Genomic DNA, 24,970 nt, shown 5'->3' with positions numbered 1-24,970 from the left:
ATGCACCATTTATTTTAATTTGTAAGGATTGATAATCATAGAATTTAAGTTCGAAAATGTACAATAAGCAGGAGTAGCATGTATCGTAATATTAATTTACAACTGCTATTAGTTTATAGCTAATTATCATTAAACTACATTAAATTAGACCGTGATCTTTAAAAGGACTTAGTTTTGAATAATACTGAAGCGTAGAAAAAAAAATGGATTTGATAAGTTGAGTTATTTGGCAGTTATCGTGACCATGCGATACATACGTCAGACACGCGGACGTTCACGAAATAATTTTTTTATTTATTTCAAAAGCAAAATGTGTAAATATTATTCTACAAGTGCGATAGAAAATCAATAAACATAATTTTAGTTCAAAAAATCACTTAATTTTGGTAATGCGAGTGTAGAGCACTACCGCTTCGCTTATTAGGCGTGCAGAAGTAAATATATATATATATATATATATATATATATATATATATATATATATATATATATATATATATATATATATATATATATATTTATATATACTCCCCGTATATTTTAACTAATAAATAACAAAAAAAAAAAAAAAAAAAAAATTAACTAACCATGAATAAATCCATTGTTGATCGAATGTTACTCACATTTGTTCCAATTCATGTGTGAAGTATATCAACGCTTTATTCCTTTAGCAATTCATCCGACTTCTCGATAAAAATCAATAATTCGGACGATTATTGAAAAAGCTATAAGCAACTCACATTTGTCAACTCTTAAATGACCAAAAATTCATTATTTACCAAGAATTAATACACTACTAAAAATCAGACCCTAAAACCCCATGAAAAGATATTATCTGAACATACTATATACTAAGAACCCCTAGCATCCCGGTGTTCCAGGTGAACACATGTGGAACACATGTGGAACGTTCCAGGAGTATTGTGGAACGTACGGTGTTCCGCTAAAAATACCAATGTCTACCCATAACTCGGATTTCACTGAATCCGGGAGAGAACTTTTTTTGATAATCAAAGTTTTAGATGTAAGGATGAGAGCCGATACTTTTAAGAGATGCCATAGGATTGCTGGGTAGTGAACTTTTGATGAGTATCAGGTACCAACTGTTTTTAAGAGCGCATCAATTTGATAGGAGATAATAATCCTGTAAATTTCATCATGCAAATGCATTTTTTAGAAGTTCAATAGATGAGTTATCCAACAAGTTTCGTCAAGTTAGATCAATCGCATCGCTCTTGAAAAAAGGTATGTTCACGTGCTGAGTAGGTGATTGTCATTCCATTACTCATGACAACCGCTTGCACACTGCGTGACTTTGGACGATGTTGACGTGGAACCACGCCAGAATCGAAAAGAGTTTTCTATTCTGTGATTTATCGTAATAAACAAATTAACTCATCGCCTGTTAATACCTACAAAACAAAATAACAAGGAGCTGGAAATAACCGATTTGAACTAGTATGATCCAGTGTTCTGACGTAATTTGACTGTTTTGACTAATTTAGTTGTGATCCAACTCATGTGGCTAAGTCATGTGATCGGAATTACCTACTCCAAACAGCCATTATCAATTCAATAATAAACATTGTAAAATTGAACGGCTTCTGAGAAACTGACGTAGTTCTTCACTGAGCACATAAAAGGCAAGCCAGAATTAGGAACTTCAAAGTTGAATCTCAGCAGCTACGGCAAGATGTTCGGTAAAGTAGTTTTTGTGCTCGCTGCGCTCATTGCAACCTCATGTAAGTACTACTTGTGTTTTGTATACTTTAAAAAAATATTAATTAATTTTTTTTTAATGATTTCAATAACTATATCTTTACCACGAAATTCCTTAATATAAAATTGAGATGAAATGTATGTGGCATCAATTTATTCGTGATGTGATTGGTCGAATATATCATAAGCATGAAAATATATGCAAACTCTATATTCAGGCGCGCGCTTCCGCGCGCAAATTCAAATTCTAGTTAGTAATTAAATAATGTAAGTTTTAATTTACCTGTTTTGTTTCAGTGGGAGGAGTTGCCAAGTCGGTTACACAGTCGGTTCCCTTGCCAACTGAGCGTATGCCTCAGAACTATCGAGTTGTAGACATGTTAAATTGCTCCAGCTTGACTGGGAAGAAGATTGAGTTAATTGACACCGAGTTTAAGGCAGTAGAATACCCGTGTATATTAAGAGCGTCAGAAGTTGTGCTGAAAAATAATATATTTCCGAGTTCGAAAAGTAATTTCGAAATTTATGCCTTTAATGTCATAATTGAGGGCAATTTATTCTACGGAGCCGAGCAGGATCATCATATAAATGCACATAATGTTGATTTGAAAAATAATCTATACATGGGCCAACATCAAATTCATGAAATTTATGGATCTGACATTAAGAGAACTCAGAATATATATGATGGTAATTATCAAGTCCATTTTTTGACGGGAAGGAACATAATGCTGACCGAGACATTAATTAAAGCAAAGTATTGGATCCATAAGACGTTGCCAATGACTCAGATTGTTAAGGATCGTAAAACGACACTCGTTGGTAAGCCATTACGACCCGAATTTTACACGCTACCACTGAACCTATTCCAAACACACAACGTTTTTGGACGTACTCAGAGCAATAACGTGCCATCTGGAAGCGGCATCAGGCACTTGCTGAGCGCATTAAATAACCGCGATAACTCCAAGGCAGTTATTGTTGAAGCTATTGTGAAGTTGTATGATGATGTACTTTCAAACTGAAAGGCATATCAAAAGCAATTTTAATTTGAACGTGAACAATTATGTTTTATGTAATAAGTTTTTGATCCTAATTTGTTCATTCTATTCTCAATAATTTTATAGTTTCTAAACTGTATAGTTCTAAATTACAATGATTGTCATGTATTCACACTAAATTCTAAGTTGATTAAAAACAAACGTTTTTTTAATAAATTTCAATTTTTTATTATTTTCCTATTGTTTTACTCATACCGTTAGCTTCCTAAAGTAAACTTCATTTCAGAATATAGATTCCTTGAAAAGTTTAATAGTATGACTTGAAATACCTAATATTGCCAATTATACCAACTACTAATTAACATAGTTCATACACACTAAAAAAAAAGAATTTTTTTTATTATAGTCATTATCGAAATCTCATTAACAACAGTATCTTTTGATCATGAGCCTCTATTAACGTACACAATAATAATCATAATAATTTGTCCAAATAGAACAAAAAAAAGTTTTTATCAATTGGATCATTAACGTCGGTTGAAATAGATAGTTTTTTGATAGACGCTTCTAGGTATTGAACTAATTGATTTGATGTGTCATACCTACTATCGTCAGTCAACGGAAACAGAATAGTATATACGGCTGTGGAAAAAACTGAAATAACAATAAAAAAAAACCTCATATCAGAATTTATTAACGCTTATTTAGAGTGCAATTAGTGGAGAATCTAACGGAAAACCAGAACCATGAATTATTATTATATCCCACTGTTGCACAAATCTGGTAATTCTCTTTGTTTCTTAGCTGTGCTTTAAGAGCTTTCACAGCTTTTAGCTTAATACCAGTCACCTAGGGTAGAACCACTGATTTTGGAAATCTTAGTGCTCGTTTTGAACACTTTGGAGTTCAATAACCATACAGAAAATTTTAATGTTAAAATAACATTTTCATACACGGAAAAAAAATCATATGAAAAATTACAATAGTAACATCGTAATCCAGGACTAGTCTTTCAATATCTTAACTTCTATGATTTTATAATTCGAAAATTACTACACTGATAGAAAATTTATGTTGACTCAAGAGAAATTTTCTTGATCTAAGAATTTATTTTGGAAGACAAATGATTATTTTGCTTTAAGAATTTCTTGTCTTGATTTAGATTTTCTTGGCTTAAGAGTTATATTATCTTTAATCGATACTAAATTGTTTATCACGTCCAGACAAAATTAAAACATTAAATATTGATCACAGGAATTGCGGACAAATAAAAACTTCAAACTTAGATATTTTAACAATATACCGTACACAAGCATTTAATTTTCTCTGAAGTCTGATCTGTTGCTGACCAGTAATATCAGTATAAACAGCTGCACAGTAATCGAAAATTGGGAAAATAAGAGTAATAACTAGTCTTTTTCTAATCGGCAACGAAAAAACATCTCCATTCATTTTTAATTGAGCAAGTACTCGCATGCTACGCTTACAGATATCAGTAATTTGTAAAGACCACGTTGAAGTGTCTTCAAGTATAATTCCTAGATATTTAACTGATTTACAATAATCAATAACAGTATCATTAACAACAGTATTCGGAATTACTTCACGATGAACATCAGCCAATTTCTGTGCCGATCCAAAAATCACAGCCTTGCTCTTATTCGGGTTTAGTTTCAGACCATTTTTAGTACACCATTCTAATATTACAGAAATTTCCTCATGTGCCATACTTCCAAGAAGAGATATTCCGGATGATTCGGAAGATAAGTTGAACTCAATACGAATTTAGATGTAAGTGTATTCCTAATATATAATGCGACACCTCCACCAGTTCTGTTGGTACGATCATTTCTAAATAAAGTAAATGATGGAAGTTTGAACTGAGCATCAGACATATTAAAGTTTAACCATGTTTCACTCACAGCTATAATATCAAATTTATACAAATACACAAAAAATTACTAAATATGACAGTACAAAATTTAATAGTCTAGATTAATGTTTAGACACTCCAAAATATGTAAAAATCAGAGCAAGAGAAAAACACGTCCACCCTGCTTTATATATATATATATATATATATATATATATATATATATATATATATATATATATATATATATATATAAAATCATGTATATTATCTAAATTCGAGTCCGAGTCAAGTATTTTCTCGATAATCAATGCAAAAAATTTTAATAAATTCAAAATCAATTTTTTTTTCGTTGATAAACCGAATAACCGTGAGTCAAGAATAAGGGATTAATGACAAAAAATCCCCGAGTTAATGTCTCATCCTGATAATGTCTACAATTAATTTGTTTTTTAATGACGCATTGAAAAAGACAATTACTTCTATGAAGTGACCAAGCCACGTGAGTGTATAAGTTTCATGCTAAAAATGTGTTTACAGTACGCATTAATTAAAATACACTTGAAATGGTCAGCTGATGTTATCTAAATGCTACAACTTTGCAAACCTACGCTATAAAAGCATCCACTGGCCAGATCTCCCACAGTCATCATCGAAACACCACGGCATGATGGTGTTCAGCAAAACCTTACTCGTTTTACTGCTGGCCATCCTGGGTACTTCATGTAAGTATTAATGATATTTTTAATTGAAAGTAATTTCTATTATTTGTGAAATAAATAAAAAAACAAATTGGAAGTGGATTAGATAGTTAATTTTTTAATTTTTGCTTCAATAGGGATTCCAGACGGCAGAACCAATGGATTAGCTTCTGCTTGCTCGTCGAGACCGTCACAGCCAGATCGATATGAGCAGAAAAAGGATCCCAAAGTAGCTCCCACGAAAGTTCCCACGATTGATGACATTCCTCTGGAAGATGATAAATTCGCGCCTCTGACTGTTGGCATCTGGGTCGAGGATAAATTTTATCGGTTACCCAACGCACGTTACTACAAAGTAGAAATTAAGAATGACACAGCACGTTCGTCTATACACGTTCCGAATCCTTTCTATAGGGGAGGACCAATTGTTATCAAAGATTAATCAGGTGTAAACAAATGCGACTGTGAGCATAATAAAGATGTTCTCTCTCGAATATTGTGTTTAATTTCAAGATTGATAAAAGGACTTGTTCAGCAGAAATATACTAAGTCTCATTTAAGTTTGTAACTCGGTCATTACATTCTGATGTTAGGCTACATGCTGTGACAGTTTTCAAAACACAGCTAAGACACAAAAAGAATTACCAGCTTGTAGGTTTAGAACAATGTCATATAAGTTAATTTCGAATTATTTGTATTTTAATGTAATCTATTTTTTTCTTTAAATTAATGAAGAACTCTGTACTTTTAATAATAATAAGAATAATAATATAATAATTACAACTTATGTGAATAAACATTGATAAGTTTTGTAATCACTTGTTTTTGTTTGATTCTACTCTATTTAATTTATCCGTTTTAAAGGAATCAATTAATTGAGTTTGATTCTCCGACAAAATATCCTCTGAAAAAATATTCCCAAAATAAATATCCCTCGACAAAATATCTTAAATAATTAAATTACCAACACATAAGCTTGTTACCGTGTTATGCGCCTTTATCATGGATTTTATATGATGTTTAGTTTCGGGGATGAGTATCTAATTTGTTAAATAGTATCTCATTTGAATGCTTGGTAGCAGTATGAAACCATTTTGATTACACAAGGATTTTTAGAGCATGTAATGGGCGCTTAAAGTTATCTGTAGGTACAGCAGATGTACAAATTGTTCCTGCAAAATCAATCGTCGGTATATGTGCTCTAACCTACTGATGGATTAAAAAAGATGTGAGTAGAAATAAAAATGTATGTTGGGGTTTATGGTAATTTATTTTTATTATTAACACTATAATTCAATGTTTACAAGAGTTATTTTGTTTATGAACAATGAATCTATTACAGTTACTAAATTTCACAATATTAAATACTCATGAAAAACAGTATGTGTGGAGAGAGCATCTGACAATTGGAGTTCTACGACAGAAACAACCTCCTACTTTCTTTCCGTCTGATTTGTTTCAGAATAACTAAACGATCAGTTGATTATCAACTAATGGTTTCTATTGTGGGCCGGGTTCTGCAAACGGAAATGACTTTGAGACGATAGCAACATTTCCATAATCATAATTGTTGTTAATGATCACTGCGTCCACTACTCCACTTTGTGGTTGCATAACATATACGGAGTCATCAAGGTTAGCTCCATCAATCCTTTACTCCGATACACGCTGTTCAGGTTGACCGGTCATCTGGATGTTTCCGTCGGATAATGGACAATGTTACAATCAGATGATCCACATTCTATCAACTCACCACCACAGGTATTATTATGTTGATGGACCGAAGCTGTTCCACCATCCTTGGCACCGTCAAAATTATTTTTTTTTTGGTCTATAACTGCTGCTTCTATATTACCACCATCTCCACTGCTACTGAAATTGTTCTCTGTTTGATTAATTTCTGCGCCCACAACATTTACGCCTTGAAATTTATTCTCAGTTTGACTAATTTTAACACCAATCACATGATGGCCAGCACATTTTTCTTTGCATCTGGTCACAGGCGGCGCTGCTCGAACCCCTTTAACAAAAAAATTACAACATGATCAATATCCTGTTATGTTCAAATCATCAATTTCACCTTAACATATTACTCGTAGACTTGTGAAACAACTGAAAAAACTTCAATCATGAACTGTCAGAATAAAATAAATTTAAAAATTCATTTACATTCTACACCGACGATTGTAGTCAATAACACAACCACTTTTGCGTTAAACCGCATGCTGACGTGCTTCCCGAACTGGAATGATAATTTTCGGGAGCGACTCGACTTTTATTCTACTTTTATAATTTAGATGAAAAATATGAAAATATATCATGTAAGCAATCTATTCGTAACGTGATTGGTTGAATATATCATAAGCATGAAGATATATGCAAACTCTACAGTCGAAGCGCGCGCTTGCGCGCGCAAATTTGAATTCTAGTCTATTTCTTATTACAGATTCCTACGGGTCATTCGGATCACCAATCAATTGTTCGCTGATTGGCTAGTTACTTATCATGTGACATTGAAATTTAATGAGAACAATGAATTCTGAGATACTGATTAGACTCATTCGGTTACTATCTGATGAAATTTGAGGCAATAAGTATCATTCAAAACAAGAAATGAATTGACCAAACAATTATAATCATTGTTTATATGTTATGTTCACTGATTAGTCTCTATCACTGTGTTTTTCAGTTGTATACAATCAATTCCAGGAACGTCAACTAATTACAATGAATTCCAAAAGTAATAACGAATAATAATAACGTCACCAGTCCGGTCAAAATCGGTTGATTCGTTCGTGAGATATTGTCGTCGAAAAAAATTGGAAAAAATATTTTTTTCAGAATTTCTATGAAATTTTTGGTTTGACCAGTTCGCGCTCTAAAATTTCTTAAACAGCTCAAAAAAATGGGTGAATACCGTACCCCTATTAAAAAAAAGAATTAAAAATGATCTCACATGTTAAATGCCCATAAGAGATAGTATTAAAAAGGATTTGAAAGATTAGAAAGTATTCAAAATGCCTTTAGGATCAACCGTTTTCCTATTTTTTTTTTATTCTACAAATAAATCCTTAAATCAGAAATCCGGATCGTTATTTTAAAGAATCGTTATTTAAGGATATGTTGGACACTCATTATAACAATATTTTTTTTTCCGTGTAGCGAGGTTAGCGATAAACATAGCTGATAAGGGAATTAGCATTTATAGATTCACCCACATCTGGAAGCTGTTTGTTTCAGAGAAAGATACTAGATTTAGCTACCTACTTAAATTCACAAACAGACACAAATATAATGTGACCATTATATTTGTGTCTGTTCAATATATAAGTTCTAAAGAGAAATATATGATCGTTATTTCAATTCATTATTCAAAAAGCTATAGAAATAATCTATTGATACATGCTAGTTGATAAGGAATCGTAATTACGTTTCAGTTTTAATTATAGAACTTCAATTAGCTGACATCAGATTTGAAACCTTAAAAACCTGTAGAGGCTAGTTAATCATTTAATATTTATCTCAAGTCAATATTTATAAGATACATTGAAAGTAATGACAGCCTTGTCCGAATGACATCATACCGTTCAAATATATGGCGACAATCTAGTCACTAATCAGCCATTATATACATATATTTACATATTTATATATATCCCCTCTATCGTAACTAATAAAAGAAATAAATATTTTTAAAAATTAAAAATGAGTCGGTGTGAATAAATACTTTCAATTTTTTATGAAGTCATCAAATATGATTCAAACTATTGACTCCCTACCTTTATTAATCCTGCAATATTTCTCATGATCAAAATTTCTCATACCAATAATTTTTCATTCCTAAAATTTCTTATATCAATATTTTCTTAAACGCCATACTATATTTTGTCCTTGATAAATTTTCTACTTGAGAAATTTTACTAGATAAATTATTGCTTGAGAAAAAAGAGGTGGTCGCCCAAATTATTATATATTACTAGGGTTACCATTAATCCCAAAATATTAATAAACTCTCTAAAAGAAGTAAAATAAAGTTCCAAATCTCAAAAAACGTTAGTTTAACCCTAAAAAAAAAAAAAAAAAAAATTACATTCGATGTAGCTACAGTAAAAAGATTAGTTCGATTTTTCAAATAACCTTGTAAAAAAATTTTTGCGTGTTTCTAATCAATCAAGCCATTAACAACTTTGTCGTGAATCAGCTTTTTGAATTGTCTCTGGTGATAATAAAATATCAGTAAGCAAAGCAAATCTTCAATGTAAGCCTGCCATTGATCAAGTATCAATCAGGACAATGCCCAAAAGGAAGTGCCGCTTCAACAACGATTACACACGACAGTGGTCGTTTGTCAAGAAGGGTCGCAATGATCACGAGGCATACTGCTGCATTTGTAGCCATTATATAACCGTGAGCCACTCCGGGAAGTCGAGTATTCGTGACCACGTAAAGACACGCAGGCATCAGTCTTTTACGTTATTTGAAGATAATCCAAAGCACGTAGCGATAAAGACACCCAAAGAAAAGTTTCTAATTGACAACGAAAATGATTTGATAAGTGCAGCAGAGTTGACTACTGCTTACAAGATAGTGCGTCATCACCAGTCGTTCAAGTCACTTGACTGCAACACCAAGCTGAGTGTTTTGATGTACCCGGATTCGAACATAGCAGCCAGACAGTCAGCAGCACGGACCAAAGCCACGGCTATCATCAAAAGAATCTTGGCACCACATTCTATTCAACAAATTCAGCATGATCTCGACCATGACGTCCAATTTTGTGGCATTATGACTGACTCGAGCTGCTACAAATCTGTGAAGCTATTTCCGTTGTTGGTCCAATACTTTACTGAAGACTCGGGTCTGAAGATAAAACTGTTGGGGATCAAGACTTTGGCGAATGAATTGTCAGAAACAATCATGAAGTTCTGCCTTGCAACATTGACTGAGTGCAAGCTTCCCTTGGAGAAAGTTGTTGCATTTGGTGCTGATAACACCAACGCCAATTTTGGAAATAAGCTGCGTCAAACTAAGAACAATGTCTTCAGCCATCTGAAGACAGCTTTAAATCGCGATATTGAAGGGATAGGTTGCCCGGCTCATATTTTGCATAACACCGCATCGACTGCTACAGATGTGATGTCTATTGACATCGAAATAGTGATTATCAAGCTGTTCAAGTTCTTCTCGATGAACAGCACTCGAGTTGACCGGCTTAAAGAGCTTTGCCAGGCTTCTAATGTTGAGTTTATGGCAATACTTTCCCATTCAAGAAGCAGGTGGCTGACTTTAGCGCCAGCTATCGAGCGCATTATCAAACTCTGGGCGCCATTGACTGACTTTTTAAGGACATTCAACCAGCACCAGATGTTGTTTTCTTGAGAAATTTTTTTGAGAACCCATTGGCTGAATTGTACATTTTTTTTTGTCAACCCAGCTGATGATGATGCAGCGTCAGATTAGGAGGATAGAACAGAGTAAGATGACGATTGTCGAAGTGAAAAGCCAATTAGGTGAGGTTAGGTTGCGATTAACGGAACGCAAGAAAAATAAAGTCTACGGAAAACGGACCAAGCAAGTTTATGGAAAGCTGAAAAGATTAGAAAGTTTTAAAGAAGAGATAACGGCTTTTGATAACGAGGTTGAGAGTTTTTTTGAGACTGCTGTCAACTATTTGGATGATTGGCTCAGACCGTTGGAAAAGTACGAAATTTTTATGTGGATGAACCTGGACAAGGCGCCAAATGTTGAAGAAGTGGCCGGGACTGTGAGTTACTTGTCAGAACGTGGGGTTGAGGTTGGTGATGAGTACAAAAGTGAGTTAACATGCTTGAGGGGATTCGTCGAGAAAATGGCCGGCGTTGAGTGGAAGGAAAAGAATGTTCACGAAAAGTGGTCGCTTTTTTTTAAAACCGAGAGTGGTAAGAAAAATTTGTTGAAAATTTGCCAGTATTTGTTTGCTATTCCGGGTCATAATGCTAATGTTGAACGGGTGTTCTCGTTGATTGCTGCTCAGTGGACTAAGGAAAGAAACTGCTTGACTGTTGAAACTGTTGAGAGCATTGTTAAGTGCGTTTTTAATTATAATATGAGTTGTACGGATTTTTATAACTATGTTATGAAAGAGGAGGTGTTGTTGAAAAAAGTTAAGGATTCTAATAAGTATGAGTGGTCGAAAAATTTCGCGAACAAAATTGTTGCTGACTTAGAAAAGTGACATTTTAAATAATTCAAAAATACCCTGATTAAAAAAAAGTATTGAAAAGAATTGGGATTGACAAAAAAAGCAATACTTTTTTCTTTGTCTTAATACTTTTTTTTTTTTAATCAGGGTATCTAAAATTATTTATTTAAAGTATTTGATTTGGATACTATATAGATATACATTTCGCATTTTGGGGTAATATTTTCAAGATTTATAATAAAATCGGAAATTATAATTTTTACAGTTTTTTATATAAAGCGCCACATTGTATTATTTTAATTCCTCCGTGTAATAACATTATTTTTATTATAACCCTGTTTAAAAATTTTGATTGAAAAAATTAAAAATAATGAAATTCGAATTCTTTTCAATAATTTCAATTCTTTTATTTATATATATAGATATACAGTTTGCATGGAGCAACCGCTTCTCAATTCTTTTCAATCAGTATTTTTAACCAGGGAATATAACAATAACATCCCTGGTTAAAAATATTGATTGAAAAGGATTGAAAATGATGAAATTAGAATACTTTTGAATAATTTCAATTCTTTTTCATGTATATATAGATATACAGTTCACATAGGGTGACTGATTCCCAATACTTTTCAATCAATATTTTTAATCAGGGATTATTATTCAATTATTATTATTGTTATTATTACAGTAAATAAATTTAGAGATTTGTTAAAATATATTTTTAGATACCAAAATTTATTATAAAATAAATTGAATAATAAAAAATTTTAAAACATATTATAAAAGATTTTTCATAATAATTATAATATTTTTCATAAGATATAAATTTTAAATTAATAAAAACTAGCAACCTGGTAGTCAGTATGTGACTGCCGTGATTTGTAAACTATAAATAAATAAAATTTCGCTTTATTAAATAATGCTTCATATACTATTTATTTTTTAATTTAAGGAATTTTTTGTTTTAATTTATCGAATATTGACTACTACAGTTGTTGTGACTCAACTGGAACGAAAAGACTTCCTTAACAATATAGATAATAACTAGAATTCAAATTTGCGCGCGCAAGCGCGCGCCTTACTATAGCGTTTGCATATATTTTCATGCTCATGATATATTCGACCAATCACGTTACAAATAGTTTGATGCCACATACATTTCATCTCAATTTTATTATGGGATTATAAGAATGGATAATACCTTAATACTGTAATAATTCAAAATTTGAATTTTAAAAATTCCCGCTCTTAGTATTCACAATTACCGACCATCCGTACCAACAAAACAGCCCAAACAGTGATGACAACAATAAAATCTAGTAACTTTAGTATAACACTGCGTAACTTAACTAAGATGTCCGAATAACCGAAAACGTAGGTTTGCACAGCTTCTAGTTTCTTGCAGAAAGTATACATATCTTTATTTTTATCCATACATTTACATTTTACAAAACTTATACTTGTGTACACTGATAAATACAGGTATACATGAATATGAATCACGTCTCTTACACATAATAGCAATAGTTAAAGTTAAAATCTATAATAAAGATGGAGGACAAGAATCGGGATTCGGATCGTGACAATAAAAAAGAGGATAATCATGACAAAAATGCTAAAAGTAAAAGGTATGTACAACTTAACTTCTTACAATTAAACTTAACCTTGATGTTTATTGCCGAGTAAGTATAAAATTTTTTTCCAGCCATTAAATAAATTGTCTAAACAAAAAATTGTTTCCACTCACGCCCTTTGCCCGGCAGAAAAAGTTCTTTAGTTTTATCAATTAAAAAAATTTTTTTCTTATTAAAATTATTTTTTTTTATGAAGCTTTAAAATAATTAATATGAAAATTTTTATTTATTTTTAGGTAATTAGTTGATTATTTTAAGTGTTGGCATTGAGTGTGACGCGGGACTTTTGAATTTGTTTTTTTTTTTCAAATTAAGAAATTATAAAATGTAATTGTAATTATTATTTAAATAAGCAGCTCGAAAAAACGCGACCGGAAGAAGAAAAATCAGACGGCAAATTCTGGCGAAAACAATCAGATTATTAGCCCAACGATGACCAGTTCTGAAATGACAAGCACAAATGCCTCCGGTGATGTACCCGGAGCATGCTTTTCAATAAAAGAAATCCAGATGGCGATGGAGGTTTTAAAGATGCAGCACAAACCTGCTAAAACTCAAGAAGAAGCTCTGCAGAAGACTTATCAGTTTTGGAGCACACAGCCTGTTCCTAAAATGGGTAATTTTATGATTAAATTAATTTTTATGCGAGCATAAAATTTTTTTTTTTAATTACGAATTTTGATGATTTGAAAGAAAAATTTTATTTATAAATAAATTTCATCATTTTTAATTCTTTTCAATCAATATTTTTAAACAGGGTTCATTTTTATGATGACAAATGAATTATTAAAAATTTTTATGATATTTATAAATTTAATATTAACTATTATAAAAAAATTTTTTCAAACTATATTGCTAGTTATTTAATAAGAAAAGATCCAATTCTGGAACGATTTGACAATTATTATTTTAAATTTTATCTCGTACTGAATCAAATTAAACAAACTTCTCTTTATTAGAAACATCAATCTTTTTTTTTACATAAAAAATATAAGTGATATATTTAAGTTATCGTCGCACGTATAAAATTTTGAAAATTTTCATTTTAAAGATTTTTTTAGCCGGGTTAAAACAAAAAAACAATAAGAATAGTGAGAACATTTTTAATCAGCCGCCATTTTTTTAAAACATGTATTTTTAATATTAAATTCGACAAAATTGATAAATTTAATTATTTTCTTGTAACTACGTGTTTATTCTGTATAATTGGGTGAATTATTATTACTTATGAACCATTTGAATATTTTATAAGTAATAAAAGCCAGTCATGTACCCTTCGTCGTTCCGGTATTGGATCTTCTACTTCTACCTTATTGAACCTAAATTAAACAATTAATTTTGCAGATGAAAAAATCTCAATAAATGAACCAATTGAGCCGAACAAGACATCAATAAGGCCAGAACCTTATTCACTGCCAGCTGATTTTCAATGGGACACTTTAAACCTCGATGACCCTCTAGTTCTCGCAGAGCTCTACACTTTGTTGTCAGAAAACTATGTTGAGGATGATGACGCCATGTTCCGATTTGATTATCCTCAGAATTTTTTAAAGTGGTAAGTTTTTTTCCCTTACTTTTTATTTATTCAATTTTACACTACTCATAATGCAGAAAATTGAATTAAATTTTATTTTAATTTTATAAATGATCGAATTTTTTTCAGGGCGTTGCAACCACCAGGCTGGTGTAAAGAATGGCACTGCGGTGTGCGTGTGTCAAAAAGTGGACGTCTTGTTGGTTTTATATCAGCAATTCCCGCAACGCTGCGCGTTTATGACCAGTAAGTATATTTTACAAAATATAATTGAATATTTATTTGAAAAATTATAAAAATAAATAATTTTAGCACTCAGAAAATGGTGGAGATAAATTTCCTGTGCGTCCATAAAAAGCTCAGGTCAAAGCGCGTCGCTCCGGTTCTGATCCGCGAAATAACCAGGCGAGTAAATCTTCAGGGTATTTTCCAGGCAGTTTACACTGCTGGTGTGGTGTTGCCAAAACCAATTGCCACTTGTCGGTACTGGCATCGCTCATTGAACCCAAAGAAACTTATTGAGATTAAATTCTCTCATTTGTCTCGTAACATGACCATGCAGAGAACACTCAAATTTTACAAGCTCCCAGAAACTCCGCGTACTCCTGGATACAGAAAGTTGGAAGAGCGTGATGTTAATCGAGCTCACAAGTTACTCAATGAGGTTAGTTAAATAATTCTTAAATTATTTTTTATTTTTGGTATTCAAGATATGGTAATTTAATGATCATTTAATAATTGATATTATTATTATTAATGACAAAATTCAAAATGAAAAAAATTTTTTCCAATTTTAAAAATGAAAAAAATTTTTTTCCAATTTTAAAAATTAAAAAAAAATACTCAAAATAATTTTTTTAAATTTAATTTTTATACGTAAGCTATAAGTCAGTTATCGCACCATTAAAAAAACTCCAGGAGACTTTTTTAACTCAGTAACTTCTCATGCTCACGAAAAGTTGTAAAATTATTGAGACTACTTAAAAAATTGACTTATTTTTTTATTGCTACCAATAAATATTAATCGGAATTTTTTTAAATAACATGAGTGGTATATTTTTGAGTAGCTTTTCAGATGAAAAATAAATTAATTATTTGTTTGTTTGGGTATTAAATGATGGATCTCAATAGGACATAAAAAAATCTGTTTGTTTAATTTATTTGAAAATCTTTGTCACTTGTAAAAATTAATTTAAGGAGATCCACGTAGTCAGATTGAACAACTTTTGCTTGAAAAAAAAATTTAACATTGACTATTAATTGTTATTTTGAAATTAAGGCAAAAATCCTAAAAATAATCATAACATAAATATTTTCTTTATCCAGTATCTCGAGAAGTTTGACTTGGCACCAGTTTTCACGAAAGAAGAATTTCGACACTGGTTCTTACCGCAGGACGGTATAATAAACAGTTTTGTTGTTGAAAATGATAATAAAATAACAGATCTAGTTAGTTATTACACGTTACCGAGTTCAGTAATGCATCACCAAGTCCACAAAACACTACGAGCTGCCTACAGTTTTTACAATGTTTCTACTAAAACACCATGGGTTGAATTGATGACTGATGCATTAATTTCAGCAAGAAACGTGAGTATTATTTTTTGTTTTTTACTATTATTATGGTCTAAACCAAACTTATTATATTTGAGCTTAATTTAAATAATTAAAAATATTAGCTAAAAATTTTTGAACCAATAAAATAATTTTTAAGAATTTCACTGTCGTGAATCAAGTGAAATTTACTTGAGGAGATCCTCATAAAAGTAGTTTATAATTTAATTTTATAAAAAAATATTTCCTATGATTTTTTAGAGAACAAATATTTTTGCTAAAATTTCAAAATTAAGAATTTATAATGTAAGGTCCAAATTTTGTGATAATTATGAATCTTACTCATGAAATTACGCTGAAATTATTGCTTCTAAAAAAAAGAAAAAAAAAAACATAAGGGATATTTTTATTACAAAATTAAATTTTGAAATAATTTCATTTATTATAAATTTTTGTTTTGAATTTGCGACAAACATTTTGGCGCCATTGATGACTAATAAATAATAAAAAATAATTAATAATTTCAGCTGGACTTCGATGTGTTCAATGCATTAGACCTAATGGATAATAAAGAATTTTTAGAAAATCTAAAATTCGGTATTGGCGACGGGAATCTTCAATACTACCTCTACAATTGGCGCTGTCCCAGTATGACGCCCAACAAAATTGGCTTAGTCTTGCAATAGACTAACCCGATAAATAAAATGAATTAACACTAAAAAAACAATTTTTTTCAATCACACTCCCAGTTCTAGTGTTAATTACATCAATAAAATATTATTACTACTTTCTATTTTAATTTAGTAAATAAATAAATAAAAAAATAATTCAAAGTTTATCAAATTGCTTGATTAGACGGTAAGCTGATTCCAATAGAAATTCACTTTTTCTTGTTTATATTTTTTTTTTTCTGGGGTTTTCTTTATAATTGTGTAGATAGAATTTTTGTGATGGAATAAATTTATGTATCTTTAAATAATGTTTTTTTTTAGGAACTCAATAAATAGTAGTAATTAATTGATTATTTTTTTAATGGTAAAAATTTCAAAATTCTTTTCGTTAGTTCGCTTATTTGAATGCTGGTTATTGAAAATATTTTTATTGCTTTAAAACTTAGACTCTAGGTATATTTTTATTTACAAACGAAATTATAAAAATTATCTCCTTATCGCGGAAATAATATTTTACACGAGCTTTAAAAGTGGAAAAAATAGTATAAAAAGATAACATAAAAAAATGCATTTGACTAAGGAGATTAATTCAAAGAAGTGTACACAATTAATAATCATAATGTTTAATGTGTCCGTGTTTCTACTGGGCCTTTAAGCAGGTGATATAAATAACACATAAGATATTTACGATATGGGATTATTAATCCAGATACTTTTAACTCGAAAGTTTGATCCAGCGGAGAATCTTTAAAATTAACTGGTTAAATTTTTAACAAAAATTACGAATTCTAGTTTTATATAAAAAAAAATGAATACTCGCGATGAAGAAATCAGTGGGTGGAAAATTCAATCACTTGAGGAAAAAAGGTGATAAAAATTGGACAATGAAATTAGAGGTTTTCTTGATCCGCAAGGAATCTTTCGAACAATTACAATCGCCGGTGGTTTGATAAATTTTTCGATAAATAGTTTTCGGATAAATAAATAAAAGCGGAATAAATAAAGAGAGTTTTGTACTGAGGAGTAGGCGAGGTTGTAACTCTGTTTTATTTTTATAGAGCCCGTGATTATAAAGTTTACTGGAATGTGCCGACATTTATGTGTCACCAGTACGGAATGTACTTCAATGATCTCGATAAATTCGGAATCATCCAGAATACCAATGACCAATTTCGCGGGGAAAAAATAGCAATACTTTACAATCCTGGAATGTTTCCCGCGCTGATAAAAATCCCGACGGTGAGTAGTAACTCAGCAAATAAAACTTTATTTTCCATCATTCTCTTCGACCTCCGGAAAATTTTTCAAAAATTTTTCATGGACTCTTTAAATAATCAAACTGGAAACTAAGCACTTACGATCAAACTGGAAACTAAGCACCATAAAAATTGGACCAGGGCCGCGATTGTAAGTCATTCGATAAAATTGTTCGAAACCGCCGGTCGGTCGTTCATGGAGGAAACAATAAAATTAGCGAAGCAGTTGCGTCCCAATGCCTCCTGGAGCTACTATGCGTACCCTTATTGCTTTAATCTGACGCCGAACCAACCTAGTGCGTCATGTCATCCTCATGTGATCAAAGAAAACGATCGGTAATTTCGAAGAAAACTAAAGTTTTTTTCTTCACTCGCTTTACTATTCATCCAATCATTATTCTTCTTCCAGACTGTCATGGCTGTAGAACCTAAGAAGATTCGTTTCTACCATCATTGTATTTAAGCAAGTCTATGTCGAGTGATGAGCGAGTAAATTTCATCGCTGGTAGACTAAAAGAATCCGTCAGATTGAATAACAAATTTCCTAAGCGTCCAATTTTGCCGGATATTTGGTACAAATTCAACGACCAAACTGATGTCTATCTCAATGAGGTAGATTTTTATGCTTGTTACGCTTTTCAGGAAGTTTGACTTTCAGGCACGAGGCGGTGTTAGATCAGTCGGTCTATTTTACTACACTAATAATATAAAATAGGTTAAAGATTATTTCCAGCGAAAAAATAAAAAAATATTATTTAATATTGCAGACCGAAATCTTGAGCAGTTTTAAAACGATGCTGGATAATGGCATTAGTGGTTTGGTGATCTGGGGCAGCTCGAATGATGTTAATACCAGACAAAAATGTGTCGATTTTGAAATCTATCTGAAGAACACTCTTGGACCAGCTGTCGTAAAAATAAAAACCACCGCATCAAATTATCCAACGGTGGAAGATTCAAACTCAGACGAATTGTGATTGAATTTTTCCATACATTAAATTTAAATTTGGCAATGCAAAAGCTATTCTTTGATGAATTTGTCTTTGATGAAATTTGTGATTTTAGAAATGGTCTTATAATAAACAAAAAAAAAAGTTAAATTCATTATTTTTTTAATTTAAGAGTGCTGCGACCTAGATTATGAAATCCCGAGTAAAATGAGCCCCTACAACCCCTATTAACTACAACTTCTTCATGAAATTAACGGCGTTAATATTTTGTTAATCGATTAATCAAAAAATCGACCTGCGACCGATCAAGTCGAGCGACGGCTCATTTTACTCAAGATTTCAAGAGCTTTTCAACTCTACCCAAATCCCGAGTATAATTTGTATGTCATCATCAACAAAAGTCGTATATAAAATAAATCATAGCAATTATACCGAATAACAATGGATTAACAAGTCGAATTAGCACAACAATGCAAAAGCTCGTCGATAAATTTTATTAGATACGTTTAACGCAACTTAAGGTCATACATTAAGAACCTTATCATTTAGTGTATATAATATATAATTGTTGGTAAGTTAAAGGTACTCAAGACCTTCGTCGGCGGTAGTATCAACTTGCAAGGTCTTTTTTATAATTCTTAGTAAGTATTATTATTTTAATTTATTTTTTAATGTCATTCTTATGATAACGCAAACTGGTTATTTAAAAATTTTTTTCACTATTTCTTTAATTCATTATGCCATTGATAATCGTGACTATTAGTCTAGTTAAATTATTCATTTTGTTTCAGGTTTAATTTAAAAAAATTTTTTTAATTTTATTTTGAGATTAATATAAATATATATAAAAAAATTATTAACTTTGCTTGGAGTAAAAATAGATGATTTTAAATTCAAATCGGTAAAAAGACATTAAATTTTCATCTATATTTTTTAAATAAAATTAAAAATAATATTATATTAATAACTAAATTTAATCAATTAAGTATTAGTTGTATTTCCTTTTATTGTGAGACATTATCAAAAATAATAATCTAAAAAAAAAAAAATGAATTCCGAAAGAAAAATATAATTTATCTATAAAATTACATTGTAAATTAGACAAAATAAAAATAAACATCACTTAGTTAAAATTTATAGCCTGTACATTATGTCAACACATAGTAATGAATAATTTATTATTTGTGTGTACACGGGAATAAAAAGGTAACGAGTGGAGTAAAAAGTGGGAAAATTACACACCTGCAGATTCGCAAATTAAAGAACGACAGATTGTTATTAAATAAAAAAGCAATCCTTGACTCGTCCTCATAATCATTATTAACTTAGCTATTATACTTTTTCCGTGACTTCGTTTCCCGCGGCGTCAATGAGCCCGTATCTATCCTGTCGCCATCCACAATCGCTCATATTCACGGCAGGGAAATTAGAATGAGCTAGCACTCTCGATTTTTTTTTCATCAGAATATAAATAACTTAATTGACATGTAGTTAAATTACGGAAACAAACGACCAACGTTAGCATGATTGTTAAAATTTAGCGTTACTTTGTTTGTTTATTTATTTTCATTGTGGTTATTGTCATTGTTGATACGCTTGTTGGCGAGGACATCGAAGGTGGGGAAAAATAGTCTGTATAATAAATACCCGGTAAGTGAGACATTAACTTCAGTTGTGCTGGAAAATTCATTAAAAGTTTATCTTAACAATTATTATGTTCATTACATTTTTTGTTTTCTTCTGGATACTTAATGTTAATGCTTTTTGTTTCAAGTAAGATCTAAAATCTATCTCCATTGATTATTCACTCTCGATTAATTGTTGATTATTGTCATAAGATTATTTAGTATTGATTATTTTATTAACAAGAAAATAAATTGCGGGGTTTAACGAACCTTTTTTTTATCTCTCCACTGTAATTGTTGACTGGGTAAGGAAAGGGGCGGGGAAATGAGAGAATGTTTGAGAAAAGAATTTGAAAGTAAAATTTTATGTATATTAAAATTAATAAATACTATCCGTGAAACTTTATATTGTAGAATGATATTAAAACTAGAATATTATTAAAGAAAAATCTTTGAGAAAAATTAGATACTTAAATAATATTGAATTTTTAAATTCAGTTTTGTTTACTGAAATTTGAACAGTTAAATTCTTAAGAGGATTATATCTGAGACATTAGCTAGATATTTGTTAGAGCGCTCGCTAGTGTACGCTTCATCAACCCCAGTATAGGTTAAACTGAATTTAAGAAGAAAAATTTTAACTATGGAGGATATTAACTTAATATATGGAAATTTTATAGTAGATTTTTATTAAGAAAAAAACTATCAATTTAAAGGGTTTTAATGATCAACTGAAAGACTCAAAAGTGTTATCCGGAGGAGAATTTTCAAAATCAACTGGTTAAATTTTTAACGAAAATTACGAATTCTAGTTTTTTTCTGGGGTTTTCTTTATAATTGTGTAGATAGAATTTTTGTGATGGAATAAATTTATGTATCTTTAAATAATTTTTTTTTTTTTTTAGGAACTCAATAAATAGTAGTAATTAATTGATTATTTTTTAATGGTAAAAATTTCAAAATTCTTTTCGTTAGTTCGCTTATTTGAATGCTGGTTATTGAAAATATTTTTATTGCTTTAAAACTTAGACTCTAGGTATATTTTTTTTTACAAACGAAATTATAAAAAATTATCTCCTTATCGCGGAAATAATATTTTACACGAGCTTTAAAAGTGGAAAAAATAGTATAAAAAGATAACATAAAAAAATGCATTTGACTAAGGAGATTAATTCAAAGAAGTGTACACAATTAATAATCATAATGTTTAATGTGTCCGTGTTTCTACTGGGCCTTTAAGCAGGTGATATAAATAACACATAAGATATTTACGATATGGGATTATTAGTCCAGATTATTAATCCAGATACTTTTAACTCGAAAGTTTGATCCAGCGGAGAATCTTTAAAATTAACTGGTTAAATTTTTAACAAAAATTACGAATTCTAGTTTTTATATAAAAAAAAAAAAATGAATACTCGCGATGAAGAAATCAGTGGGTGGAAAATTCAATCACTTGAGGAAAAAAGGTGATAAAAATTGGACAATGAAATTAGAGGTTTTCTTGATCCGCAAGGAATCTTTCGAACAATTACAATCGCCGGTGGTTTGATAAATTTTTCGATAAATAGTTTTCGGATAAATAAATAAAAGCGGAATAAATAAAGAGAGTTTTGTACTGAGGAGTAGGCGAGGTTGTAACTCTGTTTTATTTTTATAGAGCCCGTGATTATAAAGTTTACTGGAATGTGCCGACATTTATGTGTCACCAGTACGGAATGTACTTCAATGATCTCGATAAATTCGGAATCATCCAGAATACCAATGACCAATTTCGCGGGGAAAAAATAGCAATACTTTACGATCCTGGAATGTTTCCCGCGCTGATAAAAATCCCGACGGTGAGTAGTAACTCAGCAAATAAAACTTTTTTCCATTATTCTCTTCGACCTCCGGAAAATTTTTCAAAAATTTTCCATGGACTCTTTAAATAGTCGGGATATTTCTATTTTCAATTCTAATTTCTTCTCAATTCTTCAATTGTCCAATCGATCATTTTCCTTATAAAAATCCTCGCGCGAAATAAAATAAAGCCTTTTTTCTCTAATTCTAAATTAACTGCACCATCAGATACTGCAACACCCTCTCCTGTAAGCGTTTTTAACCTCAACATCCGACAAAAGGCCCTCTGTCGCCTGCGTCCTCAACTAACTCAGAACCAACTTCTATTTAATAATCAATAAATCAATAAATTATCAAAAAAAAAAAAAAAAGTTAATCTCTTAAAAATATAAAATTTAACTGAACTTTTATCATCTATGATTCTTATATTTAAAAATAATTTCCAGGTACAATAACTCGCAGAAACGGCGGAGTACCCCAAGAAGGTAATTTGCAGAGCCACCTAAATTTATTCAAGATCCATCTAGAAGAACAGATCCAAGAAAACTTTTCCGGACTCGGGTGATCGACTTCGAAAGCTGGCGACCGATTTTCCGGCAAAATTGGGTATCGCTGGCTCCTTACCGTGACTTGTCGATTGAGCTGGAAACCGCACGCCATAAAAACTGGAGTAAGAACGCCATTAAACAGCACGCGATTCAATTGTTCGAAACCGCCGGTCGGTTGTTCATGGAGGAAACAATAAAATTAGCGAAGCAGTTGCGTCCCAATGCCTCCTGGAGCTACTACGCATACCCTTATTGCTTCAACCTGACGCCGAGCCAACCTAGTGCGTCATGTGACCCTCGAATGTTCAAAGAAAACGACCAGTAATTACACAAAGAACTAAAGTTTGGTTCTTCACTTAATTTATTATTCACCCAATCACTATTCTTCTTCCAGAATGTCGTGGCTGTGGAAGCTGGAAGATACCTTCCTACCATCAGTATATTTGCGGAAGTCGCTGTCTAATGATGAGCGATTGAGTTTAATTGTCGGGCGGCTACACGAAGCTGTTAGGCTAAGTCGAAAGTTTCCAAATCGTCCTGTGATCCCATATTTTTGGTTTAAGTTCCTCGACCAACGTGATATTTATTTAAGCACGGTAATTTAACAAATCAATTACAATTTCAATTTTGTAATGCAAAAAGCTATTCTCTGATGAAATTCGTTATTTTAGAAATTGTTTTATAATGGATAAAAAAATTAAATTCATTATTTTTTTAATTCAAGAGTACTGCGACCTAGATCATGAAGCCCCGAGTAAAATGAGCCCCCACAACCCTTATTAATCACTACTTCTTCATATAATTAATGGCGTTAATATTTTATTAATCGATTAATCAAAAATCAACCTGCAACCGATCAAGTCGAGCGATGGCTCATTTTACTCGGGATTTCAAGAGCTTTTCAACTATCCAACTCATTTTATTTGAAATAAATTATTAAAGAGTATTTTACAACACTTTTAATATTAATTTCAACAATTGCTCGGTATTTTAAAGTCACTTTTTGATTATTGAAAGCTTTTTTTTCATGTTGCTTATTATTTAATATCGAGAAGGCATTGTTTAGTTTTACAAAAGTCAAATTATTTTATATATTTGCTTATATATTTTTATACAAAAAAAAATAAATGAATTTTTGCAGGAAGACATATTAAATAGCTTCAGAGTAATGGTAAAAAATGGCGCAGACGGACATATAATTTGGGGTAGTTCCCAAGACTTTGACAGCCAGCAAAAGTGTACAAAATTCAAAAGTTACTTGAACGACATCCTGGGGCCTGCTGTCAAAGAAATAACTTCTCTTGGATCCTGAAGTTCCAGCACTGACGAAACTTCAATTAGATTTCGTGACCATCCAATTGAAGGAGAATAATATAATAATAGACTTTTAAATCACCTCGATGTACAAAATACACAATTTTTATTATTGTTATTTTGTTATTTGCATTTAATGAAAATTACACATTTTGATTACACGCTGTACAATTTTCTGATTTGTTCCTCTTATTTTCTTCGTCTCCTGCCATTCGCTTCAGGTAAAGAAATATAATTTACTAAGTAGCAATTAAAGAGGCCGCGGTAGCGAGTGAGAGGGTTTTTTCAATTCTTATGCTCAAAAATTGGTATATATTCATATAGATGACTAAGCAGCTGGCATCAAGAAGAACAAACATACACTATAAAGTTGTATACAAATACGGCGCCACGCGCATATTTATATGTGTTGTAAGGAGGAACTAGAATTAAGTTCGGCGCTAGGTAAAAAATAAGATAATTACTTCTGAGAATGTTTCCCAATTGAGAAAATTCACTTTGCTACCGAGTTAGCAGAAGAGCCTACAGCGATTCAGACTTCCTTTGTACGGTGAATTGGTAATAGAC

The 24,970-nt window shown here is 31.2% G+C and overlaps 6 protein-coding genes and 1 pseudogene across 7 annotated transcripts; 5 read left to right on the top strand and 2 right to left on the bottom strand.

Moving 5' to 3' along the window:
* Positions 1–2,003: 2,003 nt before the first annotated feature.
* Positions 2,004–3,516, top strand: LOC141525880 (uncharacterized; the record flags this gene model as incomplete). The annotated part of the gene is made up of 1 exon (XM_074240570.1): positions 2,004–3,516. A coding segment is annotated over one exon (741 nt), but the record flags the coding sequence as incomplete, so codon positions are not given.
* A 452-nt stretch (positions 3,517–3,968) lies between these two features.
* Positions 3,969–4,448, bottom strand: LOC141525879 (uncharacterized). The gene has a single exon (XM_074240569.1). It carries the CDS (start codon positions 4,446–4,448, stop codon positions 3,969–3,971), a length of 480 nt encoding a protein of 159 aa, XP_074096670.1.
* Positions 4,449–5,170: 722 nt separating this feature from the next.
* LOC141525875 (uncharacterized) lies at positions 5,171–5,736 on the top strand. The gene is made up of 2 exons (XM_074240564.1): positions 5,171–5,318; positions 5,432–5,736. The coding sequence occupies exons 1-2, from the start codon at positions 5,171–5,173 to the stop codon at positions 5,734–5,736; spliced, it is 453 nt and encodes a 150-aa protein (XP_074096665.1).
* Positions 5,737–6,979: 1,243 nt separating this feature from the next.
* LOC141525876 (uncharacterized) lies at positions 6,980–7,559 on the bottom strand. The gene is made up of 2 exons (XM_074240565.1): positions 7,464–7,559; positions 6,980–7,314 (listed from the first exon to the last, which is right to left on the bottom strand). The coding sequence occupies exons 1-2, from the start codon at positions 7,516–7,518 to the stop codon at positions 6,980–6,982; spliced, it is 390 nt and encodes a 129-aa protein (XP_074096666.1). The 5' UTR covers positions 7,519–7,559.
* A 5,386-nt stretch (positions 7,560–12,945) lies between these two features.
* Positions 12,946–16,924, top strand: Nmt (N-myristoyl transferase). 2 transcript variants are annotated; one of them, XM_074240579.1, is made up of 7 exons: positions 12,946–13,103; positions 13,466–13,725; positions 14,454–14,664; positions 14,773–14,889; positions 14,956–15,307; positions 15,970–16,233; positions 16,725–16,924. In XM_074240579.1, the coding sequence occupies exons 1-7, from the start codon at positions 13,027–13,029 to the stop codon at positions 16,881–16,883; spliced, it is 1,440 nt and encodes a 479-aa protein (XP_074096680.1). In that variant the 5' UTR covers positions 12,946–13,026; the 3' UTR covers positions 16,884–16,924. The 2 variants fall into 2 exon arrangements, with proteins under 2 accessions (XP_074096680.1, XP_074096678.1); XM_074240577.1 differs by having other exon boundaries at positions 12,951–13,103; positions 13,463–13,725.
* Positions 16,925–17,179: 255 nt separating this feature from the next.
* LOC141525889 (hyaluronidase-like) lies at positions 17,180–19,241 on the top strand (annotated as a pseudogene).
* A 1,477-nt stretch (positions 19,242–20,718) lies between these two features.
* LOC141525890 (hyaluronidase-like) lies at positions 20,719–24,574 on the top strand. The gene is given in 6 exon segments (XM_074240580.1): positions 20,719–20,847; positions 22,360–22,547; positions 22,988–23,101; positions 23,104–23,410; positions 23,484–23,685; positions 24,231–24,574. Coding segments are annotated over 6 exon segments (1,101 nt in total). The 5' UTR covers positions 20,719–20,788; the 3' UTR covers positions 24,462–24,574.
* The last annotated feature ends 396 nt before the right edge of the window (positions 24,575–24,970 follow it).

Source organism: Cotesia typhae, unplaced genomic scaffold, assembly GCF_013202065.1.
Source record: "Cotesia typhae breed Kobodo isofemale line unplaced genomic scaffold, CoteBio_Ctyphae contig_276, whole genome shotgun sequence".
NCBI lineage: Eukaryota > Metazoa > Arthropoda > Insecta > Hymenoptera > Braconidae > Cotesia > Cotesia typhae.
Note: the sequence above shows the minus strand (reverse complement) of the source record. Positions and strands in the feature narration are given on the sequence as shown.

Coding starts and splice junctions, on each gene's coding strand:
- LOC141525879 (XM_074240569.1), bottom strand. CDS start 4,448: ATGGCACATGAGGAAATTTCTGTAATATTAGAATGGTGTACTAAAAAT.
- LOC141525875 (XM_074240564.1), top strand. CDS start 5,171: ATGTTATCTAAATGCTACAACTTTGCAAACCTACGCTATAAAAGCATC. Junction 5,319..5,431: donor GGCCATCCTGGGTACTTCAT/GTAAGTATTAAT, acceptor TTGCTTCAATAG/GGATTCCAGACGGCAGAACC.
- LOC141525876 (XM_074240565.1), bottom strand. CDS start 7,518: ATGCGGTTTAACGCAAAAGTGGTTGTGTTATTGACTACAATCGTCGGT. Junction 7,315..7,463: donor TACAATCGTCGGTGTAGAAT/GTAAATGAATTT, acceptor TTTTTGTTAAAG/GGGTTCGAGCAGCGCCGCCT.
- Nmt (XM_074240577.1), top strand. CDS start 13,027: ATGGAGGACAAGAATCGGGATTCGGATCGTGACAATAAAAAAGAGGAT. Junction 14,665..14,772: donor CCTCAGAATTTTTTAAAGTG/GTAAGTTTTTTT, acceptor AATTTTTTTCAG/GGCGTTGCAACCACCAGGCT. Junction 15,308..15,969: donor CTCACAAGTTACTCAATGAG/GTTAGTTAAATA, acceptor TTCTTTATCCAG/TATCTCGAGAAGTTTGACTT.